Raw genomic sequence first — 23,920 nt, forward strand, 5'->3', positions numbered from 1 at the left:
ATTACAATTACAATTACATAAAATAGAAATGCTTCAATTACAATTACATGAAAAATGTACTTAATTACATTCAGCTCAATTACAAATTACAATTGATCCAACTCTGATATACAGTGATGAAATAGCTCATATGGGTGACAATGCGGTGTGAAGGGATCCACGCAACCCGCTACCTAAATTATATTTAGCAGCACTTTCGTGAAATCATACTGGTTACTCCATATCTACTGTGCGCGAAGCGCGAGGAAAATTCTGGGCTTTACTCAACTTTTATGAAAATTAAATGTTGATACTCCGTGAAAACAGCCCAGAAATTCCTCAGGCTATCTTCCTGATTGGAGGATTAAACTACTTCTACTTGACAAACTGAAAATAGTTTAAAGTACGTAAGTAGATCACAAAATATTACGAAGTAAAAGTAGCGAAAACAAGATCTTCTTGAGTAAGTACCAGAAGTAGAGGAAACTACTTTAGTACTTCGAAAAAGTAGAAGTACTTCGTTACTGACCACCTCTGGCCACAATGCTGATCGAAGTACATGCTGACTTTTTCAACGTCACCAAATGTATCCACTGGAGCGATCAAATGATATAATAATCCCAAAGAATCAATATTTTCCGTCCTTTTGCCAACAATTTCGACGAGGACTTGCAAGGGAATATAAGCCTACGCCTTAACGGTTTATGCCACACCAAAGAATTCATTCGGCGTCTAACTATACATTAATATTGAGTAGAGTGTAAATCGGGTTTCTATAAGCCTACTTGCTTTCGATATTACCCCACTAACAAGTTATACAGTAGCCAACACCCCACTCGCACGAATTTGTGTTTTATGATACAACAAACATATCAAATCAAGATGGATCCCGTACCCCTGCTAGATTATTTTTACATTTTATAGACATCGATGTATTATTTATACCAATTTCATTGATTGGTTGAATAAGTATCATTCGCTGACTACCTCCATGTAGCGTATTTCGCTCTGGATGTTGTGTGATTGCGGGTCAAGCTCTCGGCAGAGAGTCGTTTAGTGTTGATTATTTTATGCTGCCAGCGCCATGCATCCAGTGGCCCGAAGTTGAAATAATGAGAATTTCAATCAAAGATGTTATAAAGACGTGAAAAATTATAATATATGAAAACATTTCACAACAGTACAGAATCTACAGGTTCGTTTGTGAACGTGAACCTCTAAATTTCTGAGGTTCACACACAGAACGCGAACGTGAACCTCAGGCCTGGCAAAATCCGGTCCGAATCAGTACGATGCTCATCACTGCACCAGACGTATGCCTTTATCCAATCAAGCCACATGATTTATTGATAGAATCAAATTATAGCATTTACATTTCGTTTTATTACACGACACGAGATAATCACATTATGAGTGAAGAAAGAGAAATGCGCTCTAAACATGACGTGGTCTCAATCTGAAGTTATGCCATTGAAGCCATTTTCTTCAGAAAGCCGCCGTATTCGAACTGCATCTAAAAGATTTTCGAAATATGCACCGTAACACACGTGCGACTCTGTGGTGTTGCAAAGGGTTAAGAAGCAATGACGCGCGATGGTGATAAACAAGATAGCGTAATGGTTAAGCGTCCGGCTTCTTGGACGGTAGGTCGTGGGTTAGACCAAAGACCTGATTAGTAACACTGGTATCCGTGACTTTCCTGCTTGGCGGTCATGCATCATTGGGATGCACGGAGGGGTGGTGCATGACTTAGAAAGCCGTACAAGGCTATATCTGCGCCTTCCTAGTCCAGCGACATATATGCACTCATGGTATGCACAGGGCCGTAACAGCACTTCGTCAGCCCCCCCCCCCAAAACGTTGGTCTTGGGCCCCCCAAAGGGTGATAAACCTACTCGGCTGACCGCGCGAAGCGCGAAGAAATTTCTATAATTCATGACTGAATCGGTCAATATGATCGGGAATTGCATATATATTGCTATTAATTTTTACCCTCTCTCTGCTCACGTAATCTGATTCACCGGTAGAGCTTAGTGAGGTGTGTTTGAAAAGGTAGGAACCCTCAATAATAGTTAAACATCTCCGGGTGTATACCCGTTGACAGGAACGAAACAGCACTTCGTCAGGTCCCAAAAAAAACTTGAGTCATGGGCTTCCATTAGGTGATAAACCGTCCCCCATCACGTTGTTCACTTTTACCACGAAGTTATAGTGTTACCGTTTCGTGACCCAGCGCCATGCGCGAAAATTTTCGATAATTCATGATAAATCGGTCAATAAGATCGGGAATTGCATATATATTGCTATAAATTTCTTGTCCTCTCTACTCATATTCACCGGTATAGCTTAGTGAGGTGTCTTCGAAACTGTAAAGCCCGTAAATAATAATTAAACATATTCGGGCGGGCGTACCCGTTGGTATGACTTCGTTACATGATGTTATTTCGTGACCTCCTGTCTGCTATATCAAAAAATATAGAATCGCCCAAACGTACTAAACTAAAAGTACACACGATTTCAAATTGGTATTTCTTCATTGCCATATAATTTTTCTCTGCGGGATTGTATTTGTCTTCTAAGGTTCAGGTTGCCAAGACATTCGGCGCCAGTCATTCAGGCGCCTATGGACAATCAAACCTATGTGGGTTGTCCAAAATTTGAAAAATTTCAAAAATGCTGCGTTGTAATGTCTTATTCTATAGATTATTGATTAAAAACATCAACAAGCCTGAAAGAAGCTCTCAGGAACGTCGTTAAGATTTCTTACAAAGCGTTTGAAAGTAGCTGCCAAAGAGTGGGCGGGCCACCGACGGCGAAATTGCAACTAGGCGGGCAATGACGAAACCACGATTCTTGATTGGGTAATCGGTTATGCTTCAATGATGACGGCGGCTGTCAACTCTGATTTGGGTGCTTCACCGTGTTTGACAGAAGGAGTAGGTTTTGCTGCTGCTGAGTCTGTTGGTGACGGCTGTAATACTGTAAAAGCGTGTTGTGGTTTGATGAGTCAATAGTAGTAATGTAACAGTGGTTCTTCGAATGTATCAGTTGTAGCAGTAGTTTCTGTTTTGCGTAGGTCGAGTCTGTTAGTAGAGACGGGAATTTGTAAAGCGCATTGTGGGTTGATGCATCAATAGTTGTAATGCAACACTTGTTCCTTGCTCAATGTTTTAGTTGCAGCAGCATTTTCTGTTCTGATGAGGTCGATTTTGTTAGTAGTGGTTGTGGTTATGTACAAGGGCATTGTGGGTTGGTGAGTTAATAGTCGTAATGTAACACTTGTTACTTAAATGTTTTAGGTGTAGCTGTAATTTATGATAGAAGGCAAAAATATTACTGTCATGGCAGAGGCAAAACGGCGGAAGACTGTGCACTTGCCACAGAGAAGAACAAGATCTCGATCTGAGCATTACTTGGTCGGATATGCTTGCGATTACATCTGTGGCTCGAGATTACCAACCTTGCGAGAAGTAATGAGTTACTTTCTGCATCTGAAAGACCATTGCACTCAGTCAACCCCTACTCGTGAGCTATGTAATGTGGTGGTTCATGATGTCATGACAGTGTGGCAAATGGCGAGAATTGCCACAATACTTAAAGGAAATGCGGTGAAATTACTTGAAAAACTGAACAAAAAATATATTTTTCTGAAGGCGACCATGAAACGGGAAAGTGATCCCAAGGGTAAGAGGAAAAAATTCACGGAAGATTTGGACAAGTTGTGGGATATTGGAAGTACAGATGCGATAGCAATAATACAAAATGACATTTATCTATCACATGATAGAAAGCTCGAAGACATTGCATTCTATGAAGATCAACAGCAATCTCGCAAATGCATAATGTTGGGAAGAGACAAGATTCTCGCTAAAGACATCGAAAAGAAAACAGCAACCATGGCGGATAGAACTGTTAAAAACATTCAACATGACTCAAGTGATGACTATGTTGTTTTAGCATCTTCTTCATCTTCAAAAGAGGGTGATAGTTTGAGTTCAAGTTCTGATTATGAATTATGATGCTGATGTTGGTCTTGGCACCTCGACAGCCATTAAGCTGATGGCACCTAAAAATATTATGAATAATACCCATGTGTCCCAAGCTCTGGATCGATTGCAACTAACAGACAACAAGGCAACAATGCTGATCGGAGCATTTATTACGGCTTGTGGCGGTGACATAGCAATGTTCTCTCTGTCAAGATCTTCGACAAAGAGAGCCAGGGAAACAAATCGTCTTGAAATTTCCAAGGATATTTCAGAAAAATTTGCAGAAAATAAACCTCAACATGTTGCTATTCATTGGGATGGAAAGCTCACAGAGGATAGATTAGGAAATCGGTATGAGGCTCTGTCAATTGTCCTATCTTGTCATCCTCAATACTCAGAAGGAAAACTACTTGGCATTCAAAAGATGCAAAATGCTGCAGGTCAGACGCAAGCAGAAACCACTTTCAACATAATTGAAAGTTGGAATATAAAAGATGCTGTAACAGCTTTGGTTTTTGACACTACAGCAAGCAACAGCGGCTGGAAGAAGGGTGCAGCAAAGATTCTTGAAGACCTTCTAGGAAGGAAGGTGTTCTACCATGCATGTCGGCACCATGTGTATGAGCTGGTAGTGAAAGACGTTTGGAAATCTTTATTTGGAAAGGCCACAACTGGACCAGAGAATGCATGGTTTGCCCACCTTAAAAGGAACTGGAGCAGTCTTGACAGGGAACAGCAATTCAAGACTCTGACTATTCCTCTATGTTTTGCTGAACGAGCTGCAATGATAGTTGATAAGTTCAAGCTACTGTTGAACAGCAAAGATTTTTTCACACGGGATGACTACAAGCAATGTGTGACTAATGCTCTTGCTCTTCTCGGTGCAGATGAAGATATACGTCATCACAAACCTGGTGCAGCACACCATGCGAGATGGATGGGTACAATTCTGTATGCTCAAAAGATGTTCATGTGGGCCGACCAATTAGATTACAAATCTGAAGAAGTTGAACTGCTGCGCCGCTTCAATTTATTTTTGGTTCTCTTTTATATCCCTGCGTGGATGGATTCAAGCATTGGTCGTGATGCAGCTGGTAATGACTTGAGATTCGTTCAGCACATGTTGAGTTATAAGGAATATGATGAGCAAGTTTCCACAGCTGCTTCACGAAAGCTTTTGAAGCACGACTGGTATATTGTTGAGGAAACCGCTGTATACGCCTTGTTTTCACCGACGGAAAGCAAGGAAACCCGGGAAAATATGGCAAAGGCGCTCCTGCAAGTAGAGCGAACTTCCAGTTTCAGAAGGGGCCCACCCTCATTGAATGCAACTATACAGATCAACAAGGACAGTACGTTGTCTGACCTTATTGGGCCCCAGTCGTGGTACATATTTGAAGTTTTTGAATGCTCTGGGGATTGGCTGCGTCAACCGGTTGATGATTGGCACTTTTCAGATTCATTCAATAAAATGAATTGCTACGTTAGTTCTGTCAAAGTCGTTAATGATGCCGCAGAAAGAGGTGTCAAGCTAAGCACAGACTATGCTGCAATCTTGACTGACAATGAACAGCAAAGAGACAGTTTGCTTCAAGCTGTGGAACAGCATAGGAAGATTTTTGGAGACAGCAGGAAGTCTACTCTTATCAAAGGCCAGTGATCTGCAACACTGACCCTGCGATATACTTTTTAATGATGCCTTTTGTAAATAGCATTTTTGCCTTTGTTAAATCTTGAATAAAAAGTGTAATATGCGTTCGTTTTAGAGAGAGACGTCGACTTACCATAACAAGCCATAAGGAGAAATTGACTACTGGTTTGCAATTTATGAGTTACAGTCGTTGTCAACTGGTATGTTTTAGAAGGCTCGAAGGTAGCACGATGCATGCATCTAGTTCATTCTTATCTTAATTGGCCAAGCTCCTGTGCAAGAAGTAACAAAACTGTTATACACAGTGTTCAGGTAGAAAATATATTACTGGATCGTTATGCTGTTGTCGATGGCAGCATTAACAACGTCAATTTACCATATCGCCAATGCCACGAACAGAAATGGCTGCAAACCAACACAACAGAGTAGAACGAAATCGTGACCAGCAATGATCACAAAATCAGTATTTCAGCCAATCAGTAGCTTATTATTACAGGTTCCAACCAATCAAAATTCTAGGTTCGTGATTGCCCGCCCACTTCATCGATTCCCCGCCCACATGCAGACGGCTACTTTCAAACGCTTTGTAAGAAATCTTAACGACGTTCCTGAGAGCTTCTTTCAGGCTTGTTGATGTTTTTAATCAATAATCTATAGAATAAGACATTACAACGCAGCATTTTCGAAATTTTTCAAATTTTGGACAACCCTGTGTAATTTGTATATATAACGAAGTTCAGGTCAGTATAAGGGCAGTCCCTTTCGGCAGAAGTTTTCTCGCTGCCGATCGTTCTGGCACACTTCTTGGAGTCGCACATTGCATGGTCTAAGACTATACGCCTTGGTTCGTCGTGGCGCGGTAATGGCCAACGCTTATATGCCCATTTCTATAAATGTTGCGTATTTTTTCTGGGGGAAAAGTACCCAATAATAAAGAAATTTGGCAAGTTGAAATCGCGCTTTGAAAAAGTTGCACAAATTTAAAAAAAAAACACTCTATAATTCATGCTAATTCATGAAATAATTTTGGACCCCCTTCGAGCTCGCCCCCCCCCAATTGGGAGGTTTGGGGTGCGGCAGTTACGGTCCTGGGTATGCATATACACAGATCGTGTGTATGTATATCATGAGTCGGTGTATATGCCGCAAAAACATCAAGGACAAAAATAAACTACGTCCTTTCCTTTAAAGCCTCGACGTCACGGATATTGCACGTGTGCTATGGTGCATATTTTGAAGATCCTTACACGTGCAGTTGGAATACGGTGGCATTCTGAAGATAATGACAGCTCCAAAAATGGGTTGCATGCTCTTTTTTCTTGACCTCCCATCAGGATTGTCGGTATGGTCATAGCGGAAAGATATTGGAATCACCCAGACGTACCAGAAACGAATTTCTTTCGTGAGGAGCACACGATTACAAATTGGTATACAGGGTGCATCATGTTCCTCTGCTGTTCGTGTCTGTTGTTGCGTTTCATATCCATGGTATTTCGACTACATTAGTCATTTTACACGCGGCGAACGTTCTTCATTTTCATTCCGCATTTACCGACTCGAAGCACGGTCCCCTTCTAGGCTTTTTAAGAAATCGCTTACGCGGATCAAATTGACCGCCAACACTTAGGTAGGAATTATGAAGTCGACCTCGGTTGGACTCGAGCCCGCAATCCATTCCTGTTGCAGCTGTGGAACGACCACTACGCTCTCTCGCGACCGTTCGCATCTGTACTGTGGGGTTGAGATTGCAAAGGGCGCTACTATATCAAAATCGAATAACGAAGAGGCATTGAATCGCGCCGGGCGCGAAGAAAATTTCAAGATTAAATAAAATAGGGAGTCAATTCGTAAATTCAATTTGTATATTGTATGTGGACGGCCGCCAACACTTATTAATGGAATTACCTGTCGACGGCCGCACAAATTTAATTCTACGGCCGCAGGTTGGCCACCCTGGTGTAGGCCTACTGCGTTAAAACCAGGGCTGTAGCAACCAAGCATATCTCACGCCTCAGTGAAATTGATTCACGTCACAATTTCCATTTGGCTACAGGCATTTTGACGATCAGTTTTGACCGGCTTGCCGAGCATCAAATTTGGTAAAACGGGTATCAATCGAAAGCTGACTCTGCACTGATTACGAAAATATAAAAAAAATTCCGCTCGCGGCCCTGGAGCCCCCACAATCAGCCTCGAATTTTTCATTGTTATGGAGATTGGCATTGGGACGCAACAATGCTGTCTGGCGAAACGAGAAAGTAGCTCAAGAGCAAAAGAGTGGCTGCGCAGCGAGAGTGGGAGAGCTCAGCTGGCGTCGCGGCAATGTGCAATGAGCTTGTGTTTCGAAGTGCAATCGAGTCGCGCTGTTTATGCTTTCTATAGACCAGTGGTGCCCAACCGGTGGGGAATTCAATGGTTTCTGGTGGAAATAATCGCAGCTGTTAAACATTATATACAGCAGTGGTCGGGAACCTTTTTTGTCTGAAGAGCCATGTTAGCCCTATATTTTCCATTTTAACTCTCAAAGAGCCATACATGTCAATCAATTGTTACGTCACAATTTAAAATTTGTGGCGTCATCGAGGTACTAATTCGAACTCACTACATGGGATTCGTCGTGGGTGCCATATTTTATCTGTAAAAACTCGTAGGGTATTAGTCATCCTGTGGTAGCGCAATTCATCGTAAATAGCACGGAATTTATAGTTACTGATAGTAATCTAATATAACTAAAGCACTATGGTTCCGAAAATCTAAATATTGATCGACTTCTTAATTCGGCGGTAACATGAACGTTGCACTACACTAGGGTTGCCAGTCACTACTATTAGACATTGGTCGTAAACGAAATTTAGGAAGTAGTCAAATAGCATATGTCTAGTCTACATGAACTTAGTCAAGTATTCAAGGACTAGGACTTGTAGTCTTTCACTCAAGCAGCTAAGCTACACCACAAATATTTTTAATTTTGTCTAGTGGGAAGGAGCGTTGTTGCAATCAGACGATACATTTGCTCTGTCACAATATCATGGTATAATTCAAAGAAATGCATAAATTTGTGACTGCATCGCAAAGATGCATATTGCTTCTTTCTTCCTCTATGCAACTGAATGGTATTTGGCAAATAATGTTCAATTCTGTCTATGTCAGGGGTGGCCAATCCTTTCGACTAAAGGACCGCGTGAGATTTACGAACCATTGCGCGGGCAACTTGAATGTTGAGAACCTTTTTTTTTAGTCGCCCGATAGGAACGAACCGAATTCGGTAACATTGAAAACATGACTTATATGACAATACGTTTTAAAATTGATAACAATTATGTCATGAAAACTCAGTGTGCAACTGTACAGTGTGCAGTCATTCCCTCATCGCGCGAAGCACGAAATTTTTTCAAATGTAATGAATGAATTCGAGCAATGAATATATTATACTTGCACGTATTGGAGGTCGCCTCTGAATATCAATGGGCTCATTTGGCTAGGAAAGGATTATTTGGCGTTTTAGACATGGCAATATCGACGTTTTCGGTGAACATGGCTCTGTCATTTTGCGCAAATGTTTCATCGCCGACGATCTCGCTTCAAGCGCACAAGCGAAGTCCCGTGTTGGACGACACGTTATCTCCAATTGCGAGTATAGTTGACTCAATTCTGTAAATTGCGCGTATTTATAACTTCTAGGAGGGCTTCCAATACTAAATGCAAGAAATATAACAATAAATCATGCGAAGTGCTAAGAATAATTTCAAGTCAAATAAATCTGCTACGGAATATTCTACTTTATGGTCATATACGAAGATCTGCGCTGAATGTGGCCGGCTCCTGGTTACGCCAATGCGCCGAAACTGATGTTTTAGTCATCATCAAATTTCGCGGCTAGGCTAATCAAATTTTGGTTGGCCTTGCAATTTTACCTTATGTTATATCTAATTTCGAGAATTACCTCGAAGGCCACACAAAACCTTCTCGCGGGCCACATTTGGTCTGCGGGTCACGGTCTGGTCGCCCCTGATCTGTATCGTTACTAATAACAGTGATTGATGGTACATAAAAATCCTTTTACAGGTAATATTAGTAATTTGAAAGATCTTTGAAAAGAAATTGTTTACATGATAAAGAAGTTGGAGTCGGAGTCGAAGTCGGGGTCATTTTCACTAACTCCGACTCCGACTCCGGTCAGTATTTTTCCACGACTCCGACTCCAGCCACCACAGTTTTCACGACTCCGACTCAATCAAGCGAAAATTTGCCAAACTCCGACTCTGACTCCTCAGCCCTGGTTAAAACACTGGTATGACGACCTAATACCGGCGATGCACCCATTACTATCAAGACCAGGGGTGGGCAATTCTTTTCTCAGCGGGCCAAATCAGAAACAATAAGGAAGTCGGGCCAAGTCGAAAATTTAGCTGTATTCTACAGCGTAATAATTTTGTGTCTTAATTGAAAACAGTGATGATTACACCATTAATAAATTCTGCTCGGTGGATGTATTGATATAATTCAAAACATACAGTCATATTTAAAACATGATTATTCAAGTGTGACTGAAGAAGGAGCTACGTGAGCGTATGACCTTATCAATTGAAAGCCGGATTTCTGACAAATGCACAATTAGTTGAAATTTGATATCGGTGCATATGTTACCAGTCTGCCCAGCGGCCACCAATTTAATTGGAATATAGAAGATTCCCGTTTAAACGAATCGAATAAAATCAGAATTTTGCCGCTGAGGAGCTGATGCAGTTCAACGCCCTACATGTCAAAGTTGCGGCAACAGGGTTTTACAAGCGTTGATCGAGCAACTGATATGCGCAGCAATGAATTGCAATTCGCAGGCATAGGCCTATACACAGCAGACTGTCCAATTTCTAACTCCAATAAAAAGACTAACACGAAAATTACTCACGAATTATTTTGAACACGGGAATGCGACGCTCATGGTGCAAATACAATATTATTTAAAGACAAACGTGAACTTGCTCGTCCGATGGAGAGAAAATGGTGTTTTGGAAATCGACGTTTCTACTGAGATGGCGTCATTTCGACCGATTACAAATCAGTGATGCACATTTGTACATCTAAAATCGTCGTCAGTTTGGTCAGGTGAGCATCAGTCCCTTCTGCGAAAGTGTAGTATTATCACCGAGCTTTTATAGCTGTAAGACGGACTACTTAGACATATACCTTTACAAGCCGAACTCGAAGTGTATTACTTAGCAGACCACATGCTTATCTGTTATCCACATGCATCACATGCTTATCTGTTATCCATATGCTTATCTGTTATCCAAACAATATCCAACAGTAATATCCCAGGGTGGATTATTTTGTGCGCGGCACAGATTTTCTATGCGCTCAGACGGTGGCAACAGCAGTCTACATAACCTTGCATGCATCGTGCTGTTCTTCATCAATAAGGCAAGGTTATAAAATTTCATCAATAAGGCAAGGTTATAAAATTAACAGCCACTCTCACAACGCTGCACTACACGCCTACACTACATGGACGGCTGTCACACAGCACAAAATGTGAACACAAAGCAATTTTATTTATTAACACAAAGTAACTATATTATATATGTATAAAGTCAAACACAAATCACGAACACAATTACAAGCTGAAGAAAATAACATAATCGAGGTTGTAATTTCATTTGCACTCTACAGGCAGACAATAAGCAATGAGAACGACAGAATGTCAACCACTTTCAGCACCGAATCCAGACGGTATCGGACTGAGGGGAATGGATTCCAGCACCGTTCTATTGGGCAAAAATCCCTCGACATTCGGAGAGATGGCGTGGAACACGCTCAGTCTCGGAGGGACCAGATTTGCATCGCGTAGGTCAACATCGAGATTGGTGATTCGAGCCGACTCAGCCTCGTACCTCTCCGCCTCCAGTGTCTCCGTGCCGATCAATTTATAAACGCCTGGCGTCACGGTGACGGAAGTATTGCTATCGCACACATTCTCAATCTCCGAGTGCTCTCCATCATCCTGTACAGCTTCACCGCGACCGACACCATTTCTCTCTGGCGCAGTGAATTCCTTATCGCCAGTAGCTTGAAAACCGCTTTCATCAACTCGGCACTTAGACGAGTCTTCGGAAACGCTTCTCAACTTCGGACTCTTCATCTTTTCACCGAAATCCACAGACAAACTGTCAGAATGCGTTTCGGAAATCTCTTTCACGCCGGAAAAAGATTCTCGAGAATCTGTCGTCGGCTTTGAAGCAGCAGCCTTCTTCGATAAATCCACGCGACCAAGCGCTCGGTGCACGTTAACTTCGGGATAGTCCTCCTCGGTATCGGTTTTTACATCGTCTTCCGTATCGCAATTCGACAACACCATACCAGTATCTTCGGAGGTGATTAGTTCAGACGAGCTGCAAGTTTCTGGGGAATGGATGTTTAGCTTCGAACCCTGCCTACTGGTTAGTGAATCGCCACCAGACATAACAGCGTCGGAATAGTGCTCGAGATTTTTCATGGCCATTTCCGAAGGCCTGGCATCCACGATGTTGATTACGGTGTCTTCGGAATCGATCGAGGTATGCGTTTCTGTTGGCATTGCCGGCGTGTCCAACGGTTCGTGTTCCTCTGGCGATTTCGCTTTGGCAAGTTCGAGCTTCGGCCCGACTCGGCTGGGAAGATCGTTATTTTATTAATACGTATGTGCATTAAATTCGCGTGCCAAATAGCCTGGGACAGTACGGCAGCGTTTCGTTTCACACAAGGGATTACGGCTACGGCTGGCCGATGAAACAACAGAAACATCGGCTGTCGAGTTTCTTGTAGAAATCGGATTCACAAAAGTTCTGTAACATCCTTTGGAGTCGCGGAAATATATGCTGGCTGGAGTCGGAGTTTGTGAAATTGCTTTCGACTCCTCAATAACTCTTCACTCCAATAGCACTTCAAGTGGTCGGAGCCAGAGAAATTGAACGAAGTCCGACTCCAGAAAGTTTTTTTTTCCACAACCCCGTCAGTGTTACAGAGATATAATAACTTCTGCAACTACAACGGCACTTTTTCTCGGAGGTGGAGGGGAGCAGGTCCCAAGACCTTTTCAAACTTGATTTCTTAATTTTTAATGTTAAAAAAATAAGTTGATTTGGCATTGTAATCATAATAATACATGATAATGTAACAAATGTAAAATTTTCGGTCGAGATTTTTCACAATGACTCGAGTTGGAGGTAGAGTGAACAGACTCCACTCCACAGCCATGGGAGAAACACGCACGAGAGATGACGTGCCGGACACCATACATACGCAGGTATGCGGGTTCGAGGGTGTCACAATGCGAGATAATTGACAACTAGCCTGCAGAAATGATAAATTACCTTAACACGTGTAGGCCTATATGGTGACAAAATTAGCCCAGCCGATAAAAATAGGGAGTCGAAAAAAAAATATGGATGTACGTACATATATTCCATATATACAAGGTGGGATCGATTGATTAGTGTAACGCCTGGAGTACCTGGATCAGATTCGCTTTTAGAATCACACATATAATATAGAGCCGAGAAACAAAGATGTAATATAGCTTGCATGTCAGATTACCGGTAGATGAGTGTGCATCACATTACAACACAGGAGCGAGTCGCTTACCTTCCATTTTGATCAATACAGTACTTAGTTTAGAGGAACAGCCTCCTAGGAAAACTCCGTCATGGGAGAAGCCTCAATGCCCATATCGCATCAGAAAGGAGGCAGCATGCTCTAATTATGCGGAGGTCATCAAAAAGAGCATATCTACATAAAAGTTGATCTATTGAATCTATGTATAATAAGGATAGCACAAAAAGAGCATATCTACATAAAAGTTGATCTATTGAATCTATGTATAATAAGGATAGCACAAAAAGAGCATATCTACATAAAAGTTGATCTATTGAATCTATGTATAATAAGGATATCAAGTAGGCCCTTTTAAGGGCACATGAAATATGGAATACCTTCAACAAATTAAACGAAAGTTTATTTATAGGTCAAGGGTACTAGTCACCAGCTTACCATCTTCCAACAAACAATATGCTTGCGACATTTCTAATGTACAAAAGCACCATCAACATTCCCACATTCATCATCAGGTACAACTAAAGTTGCGAAACGGAATACAATCACAAACCTGTTTTGCAAACTTGTTATCTCGGCAATTCTTTCACCACACCCATCAAGCTGTCCCTTCAACTCTTTGAAAGTAGCTTGGGTGTTGGACTGGGACTGAAGAATTCGTCATAGAGTACACGGCATTATCAAATGTATGACACAAATGGCTCTAACATGATTTACCTCCCTCAACTCAAACACTTCACATATCAAAGAAGTCAATCTCGTCTCTTGTTTTTCCGAACTGCTCCGCACCGTCTGGATACATGAAGAACAAAGAATAGGTACGACATTATCAGATCACCGTGGCAAACGATTCACCTTCAAATCATCGACGATAGAATTTAGAGAAGCCAAAATAGTATCGTGTTTTTCCTGATTTCTCTGGTCCATGTAAGCAGACTCGGACTGAAGAATACCAAATCTTTTCAATCAAGTCTGAAGCAAATGGCCGTGAGAGGACGTACCTTCAGCTCATCCACTGTAGACTTTAAAGAAGCCAAAACAGTATCTTGTTTTTCCTGATTTCTCTGCTCCATCCGAGCAGACTCGGACTTAAAAACAACAAGTACTGTCCGACAGGTCTGACGCAAACGGCTGCTAGACTTACCTTCAACTCATCCAAGGCACACTTCAATGAAGTCAAACCCATCACATATTTTTCGAAATTGCCCTGCATTGCCTGGATGTATAAAGCCCAACAGATATCCAATATTATTAGATGTTCATCGCAAATAGCAGTGATATGACTCACCTTCTGCCCATCGACTGTAGACTTCAATAAAGCCATGATGGTTTTGTGTTTTTCCGAAGTTCTCTGCTCCATGCGAGCAGACCCGGACTGCAGAATAGAATACCAAATATTTTACGACATGCCAGGAGCAAATGACAGCGAGGGGACTTACCGTCAACTCGTCCATTTTGGACTTCAAAGAAGCCAAAGAAGTTTCATGTCTTTCCAAATTTCTCTGCTCCATGTGAGCAGACTCGGACTGGAGAATGCCAAATATTTTTAGACAGGTCTGAAGCAAATGGCTATGAGAGGACTCACCTTCAACTCATATATTTTGGACTTTAAAGAATCCAAAGATGTTTCATGTCTTTCCGCATTGCTCTGCTCCATGCGAGCAGACTCGGACTGAAAAACACCAAGTATTGCCCGACAGGTCTGACACAAATGGCTGTGGGACGAATTACCTTCAACTCGTACACTGCACACTTCAGAGAAGTCAAACTCATCTCATGTTGGTCAAAATTGCTCTGCATCGTCTGGATGTATAAGATCAAAAGAAACTTAATATGAAAATTAAATCAGTTGTCGAACGCAAATGGCAGTGAGATGATTCACCTTAATCTCATCCACGTTACTCTTCAAAGAAGCCAAAAGAGTTTCATGTTTTTCCCAATTTCTCAGCTCCACGCGAGCGGTGTCGGACTGAAGAACATCAAGTAATAATGTCCGACAGGTCTGAGGAAAATGGCTGGGCGATGACCTACCTTCAACTCATACACTGCACATTTCAAAGAAGTCAAACCCATCTCGTGTTTGTCAAGACTGCTCTGCTTCTTCTGGATGTACAAAGACGTGGAGATATACTCAATATTAACAGATGCTCTGCGCATAAAGGGCAGTGACATGATTTACCGCCAACTGTGCCACTGAACACTCTAAGGAAGCCAAAGCCGTGTCCCGATTTTCCAGTTTGCTCTTCATATACTCTACGGACGCAACAATACCCTGGAAAATTTAACAGGTTCTCACACAGTGCAGCTGCTGTATAATGCACCCCACCATATAAAGGTTTACAACAAAGAAGTTCACTAATCCATACCGTAACATGATTTGGAATGTGTCCCATAACTCAATCTGCAATTGCCAAACGTTTCTGCGCCCTCATTAGCATGAACAAATAGTACAAACCCGAGTTTCTCGCCGCACGAGGATATTTCCAGCCAACACACACCAGATTCTAGCAGCTGTGTTTTGATTCATCACAAACCTTCAGTAATTCTACTCAAAATCGAAATTTGAGCGTGACTGTACTGGGTGAAAACCTCCTGGAAAATGACTTAGCATAATGTATATTGTATACCCAGATCAAGGCGGATTTTGAATTGCAAATCAAGATCATGTCAGCTCAGGACAAAGCTAATGACGCTCCCAATGGGCCGCAGAGGAGGCTAAAGATGCAATAATGCTGCCAATATAGCAGTGACATTGAGCAGGTGCTTGAGCAAATGCGCACTTGGTTACAAAGGGAAAAAGGCGTCATTCGGAAATGAAGGCCACCACTTCCCCATAGCGAAGGCAAAACCAAAAACCGGAGTAATGAATATAGAGCAGTGTTTCTTAACCGGGGTTCAAAGGAACACCGAGCGTTGTTGAGCTAGTCTCGGGCATTCGGCAAAGGTCGCGACACACACCAGACTCTTAAAATTCGTGATTAGCTAATTTACACACGGGTATTGGCTATCATTGACTGCAGGGAAGTAGGTCAGATGAATAGTCGATTTGTTACTGTTGTGGAACGATGGGTAGGTACAGTGGCATATCAAGGAGACGTTGGTCGTTACGGTTCCAAATCAAAACCCCATCCTTTTGAAAAGTCGGAGTATATCCCAATTATTTTAGCTCATTTGCAATTCAGCGATTGGCATCACACGGATGCGTTTGGACCGAACAATACGAAAGTGCTTTACCAAGGTGAAGCCTCATTTCGTAACAGGTTTCGATCTCTGAAAGGGAAGAGCAAAGCCACACTGATTTGCAGTACATATTCAGTATTCATTTTTTGTTTTGTGTGAAAAACATGATCTAATGGTTTATTCGTTTACCATTGCTGTGGATGAACAGAGCATGTTTTTACCAGTAATCTAAAGCAATTTTTGTCTTAGATATGTAGTCAGATGAGTTATGCGAAAATTCGGGGGTCAAAGGCGTTGCAGTTTAGCATACATGATTGCCAGGTGAAGGAAGAGAAACACTGATATATAGCCAAGATTACCTTGAGAATTGATTCAGTCAGCTTTTCATCTTCATTATCACTGTCTGTGCGACACTTCCCTCTTGTATCATCAGAATGGTCTTCGTTGCGATTCGGTTCTTCGTTGACATTAGGCGGGTCTTCGTTTGGATTCGATGAGTCTTTCACATCATTTTTTTCACCTTTATCGTCCTTGCCCTGACCAGTGTATTTCTGAAGAGAAACGACGTATGCCACATTGATTTCAGTGCCGTAATTTAGTGTTCGGGCACAGTGTCATAATAATTCAACAACTGATTTTTCCATCGGTCGGGAGGCATTACAATTTCCAAAAAATTCAGGTCAGTGGTACCTAACCACAGTGTACCCAGATCGAACCTGGTCAAGTCGTACTGCAATCCAAAATGGTTGCCTACTTTCAGGATATAAATTCAAACAATGTGTCGCCGCTTGTCCGTACGGTAACATTACTACCACTACCGCCATATCCAAATGTGACATTTCCTCACTACAACTGCTAATTAGTGGCCGTATTTTGACAGGCACATCACGTATATACTTCATTTTTCACAACCAAACTCCACCCGGGTAAGAAAGTATTAGTTCCAGTCAAACTGGCATATATAGTAGTTCAGGAAGCATAACTTTCCGCATTTTCATCAAAAGGACTCGTAAGGTACTCGTAGATCAGTCCAACAATACGATGTCCCTCTCGCTAGGAACAGTATCAGCCATACTTGGCCGACATCGATATTTACGCATAGTGACAAATATCAGGAGGGCTCTATTGTTGTAAACCTTGACCCGTTCATGAAAGTGGACTTTAAATATTTTATAGAGCTCATATGGAAATGTCTACCCGACCACAGAAATAGCTTAATTGCAGTGCGTCACATTACTTCTGATTGCCACATGGAAGGGGGTGTTATTACTCCCACCAATACGTTCAATGGTGTTAGACAGTTGTATGAATGACCATGACCAATATATGTCCAGAGGTGGTCAAAGTAGTCAAGAAAGCTACTCAATTAGAAGTAGGAGTAGCGACGAAAAAAAATCTACTCAAGTACGAGTAGAAGTACTTCTTCCATGTGCAACTTGAAACTACTTGAAGTAGAAGTGACTGACTTTCAAACTACTCAAGTAAGTAAGTAGTTGTGAAAACGATCGTAATTCGTTCTCATGGATTGTCAAGAGCTGCAAATTGAGCTTTGCGAAAGTTGAAGAGCTTGATTCATATTGATGCATACCAGAAGGTATCCAATTTTCGACAGCATAAGCACAAGTCCACATCATGAGATCAAAATCATAGTATTGATGTGGAAATTCGATACTAATTCTGTTTACTAGAACAGCCCGTTTCAGAAAATAGCATGGTATGACGCATTCCCCCATATTATAAGGCCCGTAGTTTCGTTGAAGAATCGCACGAAGAAATAGTATCGGATGCGGTTTCAACACTTTGCGCGTTAGTGAACGTTAATAAAAAATATGTCTGGAAATTAAAGGCAATACATATTTTTTTACATATCAACATGTATGCTCTCCAGACAAAAAACTGAAACTACTTAGAACTCAAAGTATGATACTGGGAATTGAAAGAGAAATATAAATACTACTTCTAAAAGCGGAAAATGTATTTCATGTCTTCAGACTAGAAAGTTTCAAAGGTGGTATGCTAAAACAGGTCCAAAGTTTAAAAAAAGTTATAGCCCACTTTTCCAGATTAGGACACGCCATGGACTGCTAGATTACGATATAACTAGATGCTAGATTGCGAAACATCACTTTCAAACGTTATGATGGGCCATATACTGTGGTAAAATATTTCTTACGGGCGACAATACGGTGTGAACGGACCCATGCACGCAGCCCGCTACCTAAATTACATTCACCGATACTTTCGTGTAATCGTATATAGGTCACTCCATATCAACTGTTCGCGAAGTGCGACGAAAATTCTGGGCCTTACTAAACTTTTATGCAAATTAAATGATGACACTCCGTGAAAACAGTCCCGAAATTTCTCAGGCTACCTTCAGGATTGGAGGATTAAACTACTTCTAACTGACGGATTGAAAATAGCGAAAAGTAAGCAAGTAGATGACAAAATATTACGAAGTAGAAGTAGAAGTAGCGGGAAATTAGATGTACTTGAGCAAGTAACAAATGAGTGGAAAACTACTCGAATACTTCAAAAAAGTAGAAGTACTTCGCTACTGACCACCTCTGTATATGTCACGTTCACAATAAGATAGATCCTCGCCAGAACGTTACGGGCACAGCGGTATATAGTAGGAAACTTCATGAGTGAAGTCGGGTAATCTGTTTAGCCTGTGATGAATCAAACTACATTACCTTATAGAAGCTAGGCGATGTTCATTTTTGATATACAAAACACCATGATAAATGTTCAACCCACTTTCATTAGGCCCAGGCCCGCGTAAATTGTTCCAAAAATACCGACCATCATGGCAAGTAAGGGTGTCAATCTCAGAGAGGACCGACCTGAAATGCAATATAACCACTAAAATATCAACCACAGGAAGATTGGCCTTTTCCTGACCTTGGGAATTTCACGACGTGTGCAGTGCAGATTGCGTGCCGAATAGAAAATGTGTAAATGCAAAATGGCCATCAATTCCGTGATAAAATGTGATTAAGCCACCTGATGGGCCGTATTTTTAAAAGTAGACATATACCCAAAATATTTATTTGCTTTCTCATCTAATGTTTATTCAAACAGGCATTTTTCATGATGACAAGTAGGCCTACAGCATAATATATTTTTCTATACCGTTTATATAGGATAATTCAAGGCTGAAGTGACGAAAAAGCCACATAATTGACGTCTACATTGCACAATACGGTGTACAACAGGAACGCGGTAAGATGTAAAACACAAAATTGCAATTAACCGATATTCCGCCCTCTGACTCTACCTCTAATAAAACGACTGAGATTATGAAGTCACAAAAAGTGCTTGGACCATTCTATAACCTTAAAATATATTCGGACAATGTATTTCTACAATTGATGTTGCTAGAAATATCCAGTCAACAACGTGGAATAAAGCCGTTAACTCAAGACAGGAACGTAGCCAGGGGCTTCGGGTGTTGAAACCCTACTTCGGAAAGGCGAAAACCCTCCATTCTGAAGCCAATGTTCAGTTGCAATCCATTAGGCCGTATTATAATCGTAGCGCGTGGCCAATTAGCGAGATTCGAATCTGTACACTGTACAGTGTACAATGTAACGCGACGCGATCACCCGCAGAGATGATTGCGAAATTAGGTAATTTCGCGTCTTCAACATGCGTATTAGTTGCGCTGGATTGAAGAATCGTATCTGCAGTAGGCCCGGTACGCACTATACCATCGCTGGCCTGCACAATCACATCTGCATTGACCATCATCGCTGGAATACACAATCATTCTTCAACAAAACTTCTACAAAATGCACAGATGTGAGCGTGAGCAATGCCGCGAGTTTACATATGCTTGTATCTGACGCCGCTTCAGGTGTCAAGGATCAGTTATTCATTGGGAAATAAGAAATCGATTCTGCTTAAACCGAAGATAAAATATGAAGAGTGAAGACCCATGATGGTTCTACTCTTGTTGATTTACTTGTTATCACCTGAATACTAACATGGATAATGACCAGATTCTGTATATTCAGAATTGTGATTGTATTTACAATCCCTAGTCACGAGCGAATGGATATCAACAGACAAGATATAGTTAAAGTGATCACACCAGAGCAATATACGGTGTGCAGTGATTTTGAAACTTGACAATATCTGAAGTCTCCGTGCCCGACACAATAATAAGATACCGGCAAGTTTAACGTTGTGTTGAAAATGTGGCTCGAGTGTGACATTTTCTTCATCGTAGTCAATGCCGGAAATTGAGGTAAATTTGCCACTAAATTTGCACTGACACACATTTTTCTTTGGGTCACTGGAAAGCTTCTCGAATTCCTCGAACCACCGGCTTTTGTTCGCTAAATCAAAGACAACCTAGTAAGGAGTCACTCGACGAATAGCAATGACACGGGTGGATCTCCACGAGTCCTAAGTTCAATATATATTCACATATTGCACACGATTACATTGACCAGAACCAGAACGCTCAAGTACCATTGCGAGTTTAGGCAGGGACCAGCAAGTTTCAAGGTAGAATCCAAGATCAGGCACAGTTTACCTTCGTCAGCAATGCACAATTTAATCCCAAGGTGCTTTAAGAATCCTGTTATCAATATGCATAAAGTAACTTACCCGGTCGTTCGTTTGACGTACCCTGTCGGTCATTTGATGCACCCGCTCCTTCATTTGACGTACCCCGCCGTTCATTTGACGAACCCTGTGGTTCATTCGATGTACCCTGTCGATGATTTGATGTACCCTGTCGTTGATTCGATGTGGTACCCTGTCGTTGATTTGATGTCCCCTGTTGATCATTAGACGAAGACGTTGGTGGTGGTTGAGATGAAGCTTTTAGTGTTGCAGCCCATGTCTTTTCAATTGAGACCCCTGTGAAAAAGGTTAGCAGTTTGGTATCCTTCAAACCAGATATTCGTAAAGTGGATACAACCCCTGCCTCTGGGGCACTAAGAGCATACCGTATGGAGGCGGTATAGGTTTACAATGCAAATGCCCTGTACTGTTAAAAGAATTGCTGAATGAAGCAGCTCAATTACTTGGAATAATGGTCCATTCTGAGCCGCACCCGGCCGTACGTACGATGTTCTATGGTTACGAGAAACCAGGTCGCTTGCTTTACGGATATGTTCTCCAAAATTGAACAATATGAATCGCTTCGATGTAATAGAGTAAATATGTGATACACGTGGAAACGACACTGTCGGGACTCGGTAATGATTAGTTATCCTATCCCACTTTATGCGCCACGATTAACAGTTCTGATCACATCACGATTACCATCCTCTCGGATAAGCTAACTTTACGGCCTCCGGCATAAGGACGGCCCATGCTTTACATTCATATTCTATCCATATCATTGGATTAGTACACGCTGACATAAACTAACCCGTCGATGCAACAGGTTCATCGGCATGATCGGACATCGCAACAGAAGCACAAAAGAAATACAACCTCGCAAAAGAAAATACTCTATGAAAAGCAAGAATAACCTAACCACACGGCGGACGATCGAAATATGAATGCACACGGTGTGCCGGACTTTGTGATCGACTTCAACTCAGTTGCGCCCTCCAGTGTGTAGTACATTGTGATTTTACAGTCATGACACATATTGAGTGCACAGATAAATGAACGAATGAATCAATGAATGAATACAGAGAACATACAAAAAGTTGGATTTCTGCACGAACAAAAACTCAGAGATCTGCGGCCGGGCTTTTATATTCCCAACACTATACAAACATATGTTGACAATCGATCATTCGGTACGTCCGGACAGTGCGGTACCCGACGTACCCGTGCATTTGTATCAGTGATGAGCGGATATTGATTTCTGGGAATTCAAATCCATCCGAAAGCTCGAATCTTTGAGGAGCTACCCATCCGAATCCGAACAATTTCATCCGAATATTCATCCGATTTCGAAAAATCCGATTAGATTAACTTTTCCGAAGAACAGCTGAGCTAAGATCGCTGAGCTATATAAATAGCTAAGATGCATTGAGGGCGTAGCCTTTACATATATATATATATATATATACTATTTATATTTGCTTGGTCCCTTGACAGACTAACTTTGGTGGAATGAAAATAATGACTCTCTCTCTCTCTCTCTTTGGAGAGCTACCAGTCTTATCGCAAGGGGTACACTGTCCGTTTTGGTTGTCGAGCTGGCGATTCTTTTCTTTTGACTTGAAATCAAAAGTCAAGTCAGGTAAAAACTATCCGAAAACATCCGAAGTAAAGTAACTACTATCCGAAAATATCCGAAATAAAATCTGCAAGAGAATCGGAATCCTACAGGGTTGATGCGATGACATGCAAAATAAGGTCAAAAACATGCAAAATAAGGTCAGTCGCGACATGCAAAATAAGGTCAGTCACATGCAAAATAAGGTCAGTCGCGACTTGCAAAATAAGGTCAGTCCGCGCATAAATCCAAATCTATACTTCAATTACAAATCCAACTCTTTTTCTTATGAATAAAATCAAAATATCTTTCCTGTATAGTAGTCTACTTTCAATATTGAAATTCCTTATCTATATCCTAAATCTTAAGGTGTTTCAATCAAAAGATAATCATGATTATCTTGATTACGAAGTCAGTCGCATGTAGAATATTATTATCAGTCCACACATAAATCCAAATCCATATTTCAATTACAAATCCAACTCCTTCTCTTATGAAAAAAAATTTAAAATATCTTTCCTATATAGTGATTTCATGATTGACATTCCTCATCTATACCCTAAAGCTGAAGATGTTTCAACAAAATAGAATCAGGCGATTATTGCGATTACGAGGTGATTAGTCGCATGTAGAATATTAACAGTCCGTGTATAAATCCAAATATTTACTTCAAATCCAACTTTTTACTTGTGCCACACTGACCTTAGTCTGCACTCTGCATGTGACGACTCACCGTATATTTCGCATGCGACTGTCATTATTTTGCATATGACTGGCCTTATTTTGTATGTGGGCGACCTTATTCTGCATGTCGCGACTGACCTTATTTTGCACGCCACTGACCTTATTCTGCATGTCGCGATTGACCTTATTTTGCATGTGACTGACCTTATTCTGCGTGCAGTCCGCGCATGAATCATAAGTTCAAATCCAACTTTTTTCTACTTGAAATCAAAATATATATTTTGCTACCTACACTACTTTCAACATTGAAGTTGCAAAATTCGAATGAAAATTCATGTATATGTCCTCCTGAAAATTGAAATGTTCAATTAGTTTCCTTTGGCCATTTTAAAATCCAAATCGTATTTTCCTTGTCTGCATACTATGCCATATGCCTACTATGATTTAAATTTAATATCCAAATATAGGGGAAGACCGGGAGCAATGTTACAACGGGGGCCTCTTCCAGCCGTTACGGCGCCAGAAAATCTGAATTGTTTGCTTCTTATGTACGGATTGGAAGTTGAAAGAGGTGGTTTGAGACTGCTGTCATCTTCAGCCGGACGGGCATTGTATAATATATTCATGTGCCCTTAAATTTCGCGCATGAACCACACA

The 23,920-nt window shown here is 41.3% G+C and overlaps 1 protein-coding gene across 4 annotated transcripts; it reads right to left on the reverse strand.

Moving 5' to 3' along the window:
- Positions 1-11,152: 11,152 nt before the first annotated feature.
- Positions 11,153-21,935, reverse strand: LOC145455864 (uncharacterized). Of its 4 annotated transcripts, none has more exons than XM_080333886.1 (18): positions 21,776-21,935; positions 21,004-21,258; positions 20,562-20,729; positions 19,147-19,232; positions 16,746-16,937; positions 15,386-15,478; positions 15,238-15,309; positions 15,089-15,175; positions 14,938-15,009; positions 14,792-14,878; positions 14,646-14,732; positions 14,495-14,581; positions 14,351-14,422; positions 14,208-14,294; positions 14,062-14,148; positions 13,924-13,998; positions 13,760-13,854; positions 11,153-12,266 (listed from the first exon to the last, which is right to left on the reverse strand). In XM_080333886.1, the coding sequence occupies exons 1-18, from the start codon at positions 21,810-21,812 to the stop codon at positions 11,321-11,323; spliced, it is 2,685 nt and encodes an 894-aa protein (XP_080190012.1). In that variant the 5' UTR covers positions 21,813-21,935; the 3' UTR covers positions 11,153-11,320. The 4 variants fall into 4 exon arrangements, with proteins under 4 accessions (XP_080190012.1, XP_080190011.1, XP_080190014.1 ...); XM_080333885.1 differs by having other exon boundaries at positions 14,938-15,033; XM_080333888.1 differs by lacking the exon at positions 20,562-20,729 and having other exon boundaries at positions 14,938-15,033.
- Positions 21,936-23,920: the final 1,985 nt, after the last annotated feature.

The sequence above is a fragment of the Botryllus schlosseri genome, chromosome 14 (assembly GCF_051294905.1).
Source record: "Botryllus schlosseri isolate E-star chromosome 14, Bs_hap1, whole genome shotgun sequence".
Classification (NCBI taxonomy): domain Eukaryota; kingdom Metazoa; phylum Chordata; class Ascidiacea; order Stolidobranchia; family Styelidae; genus Botryllus; species Botryllus schlosseri.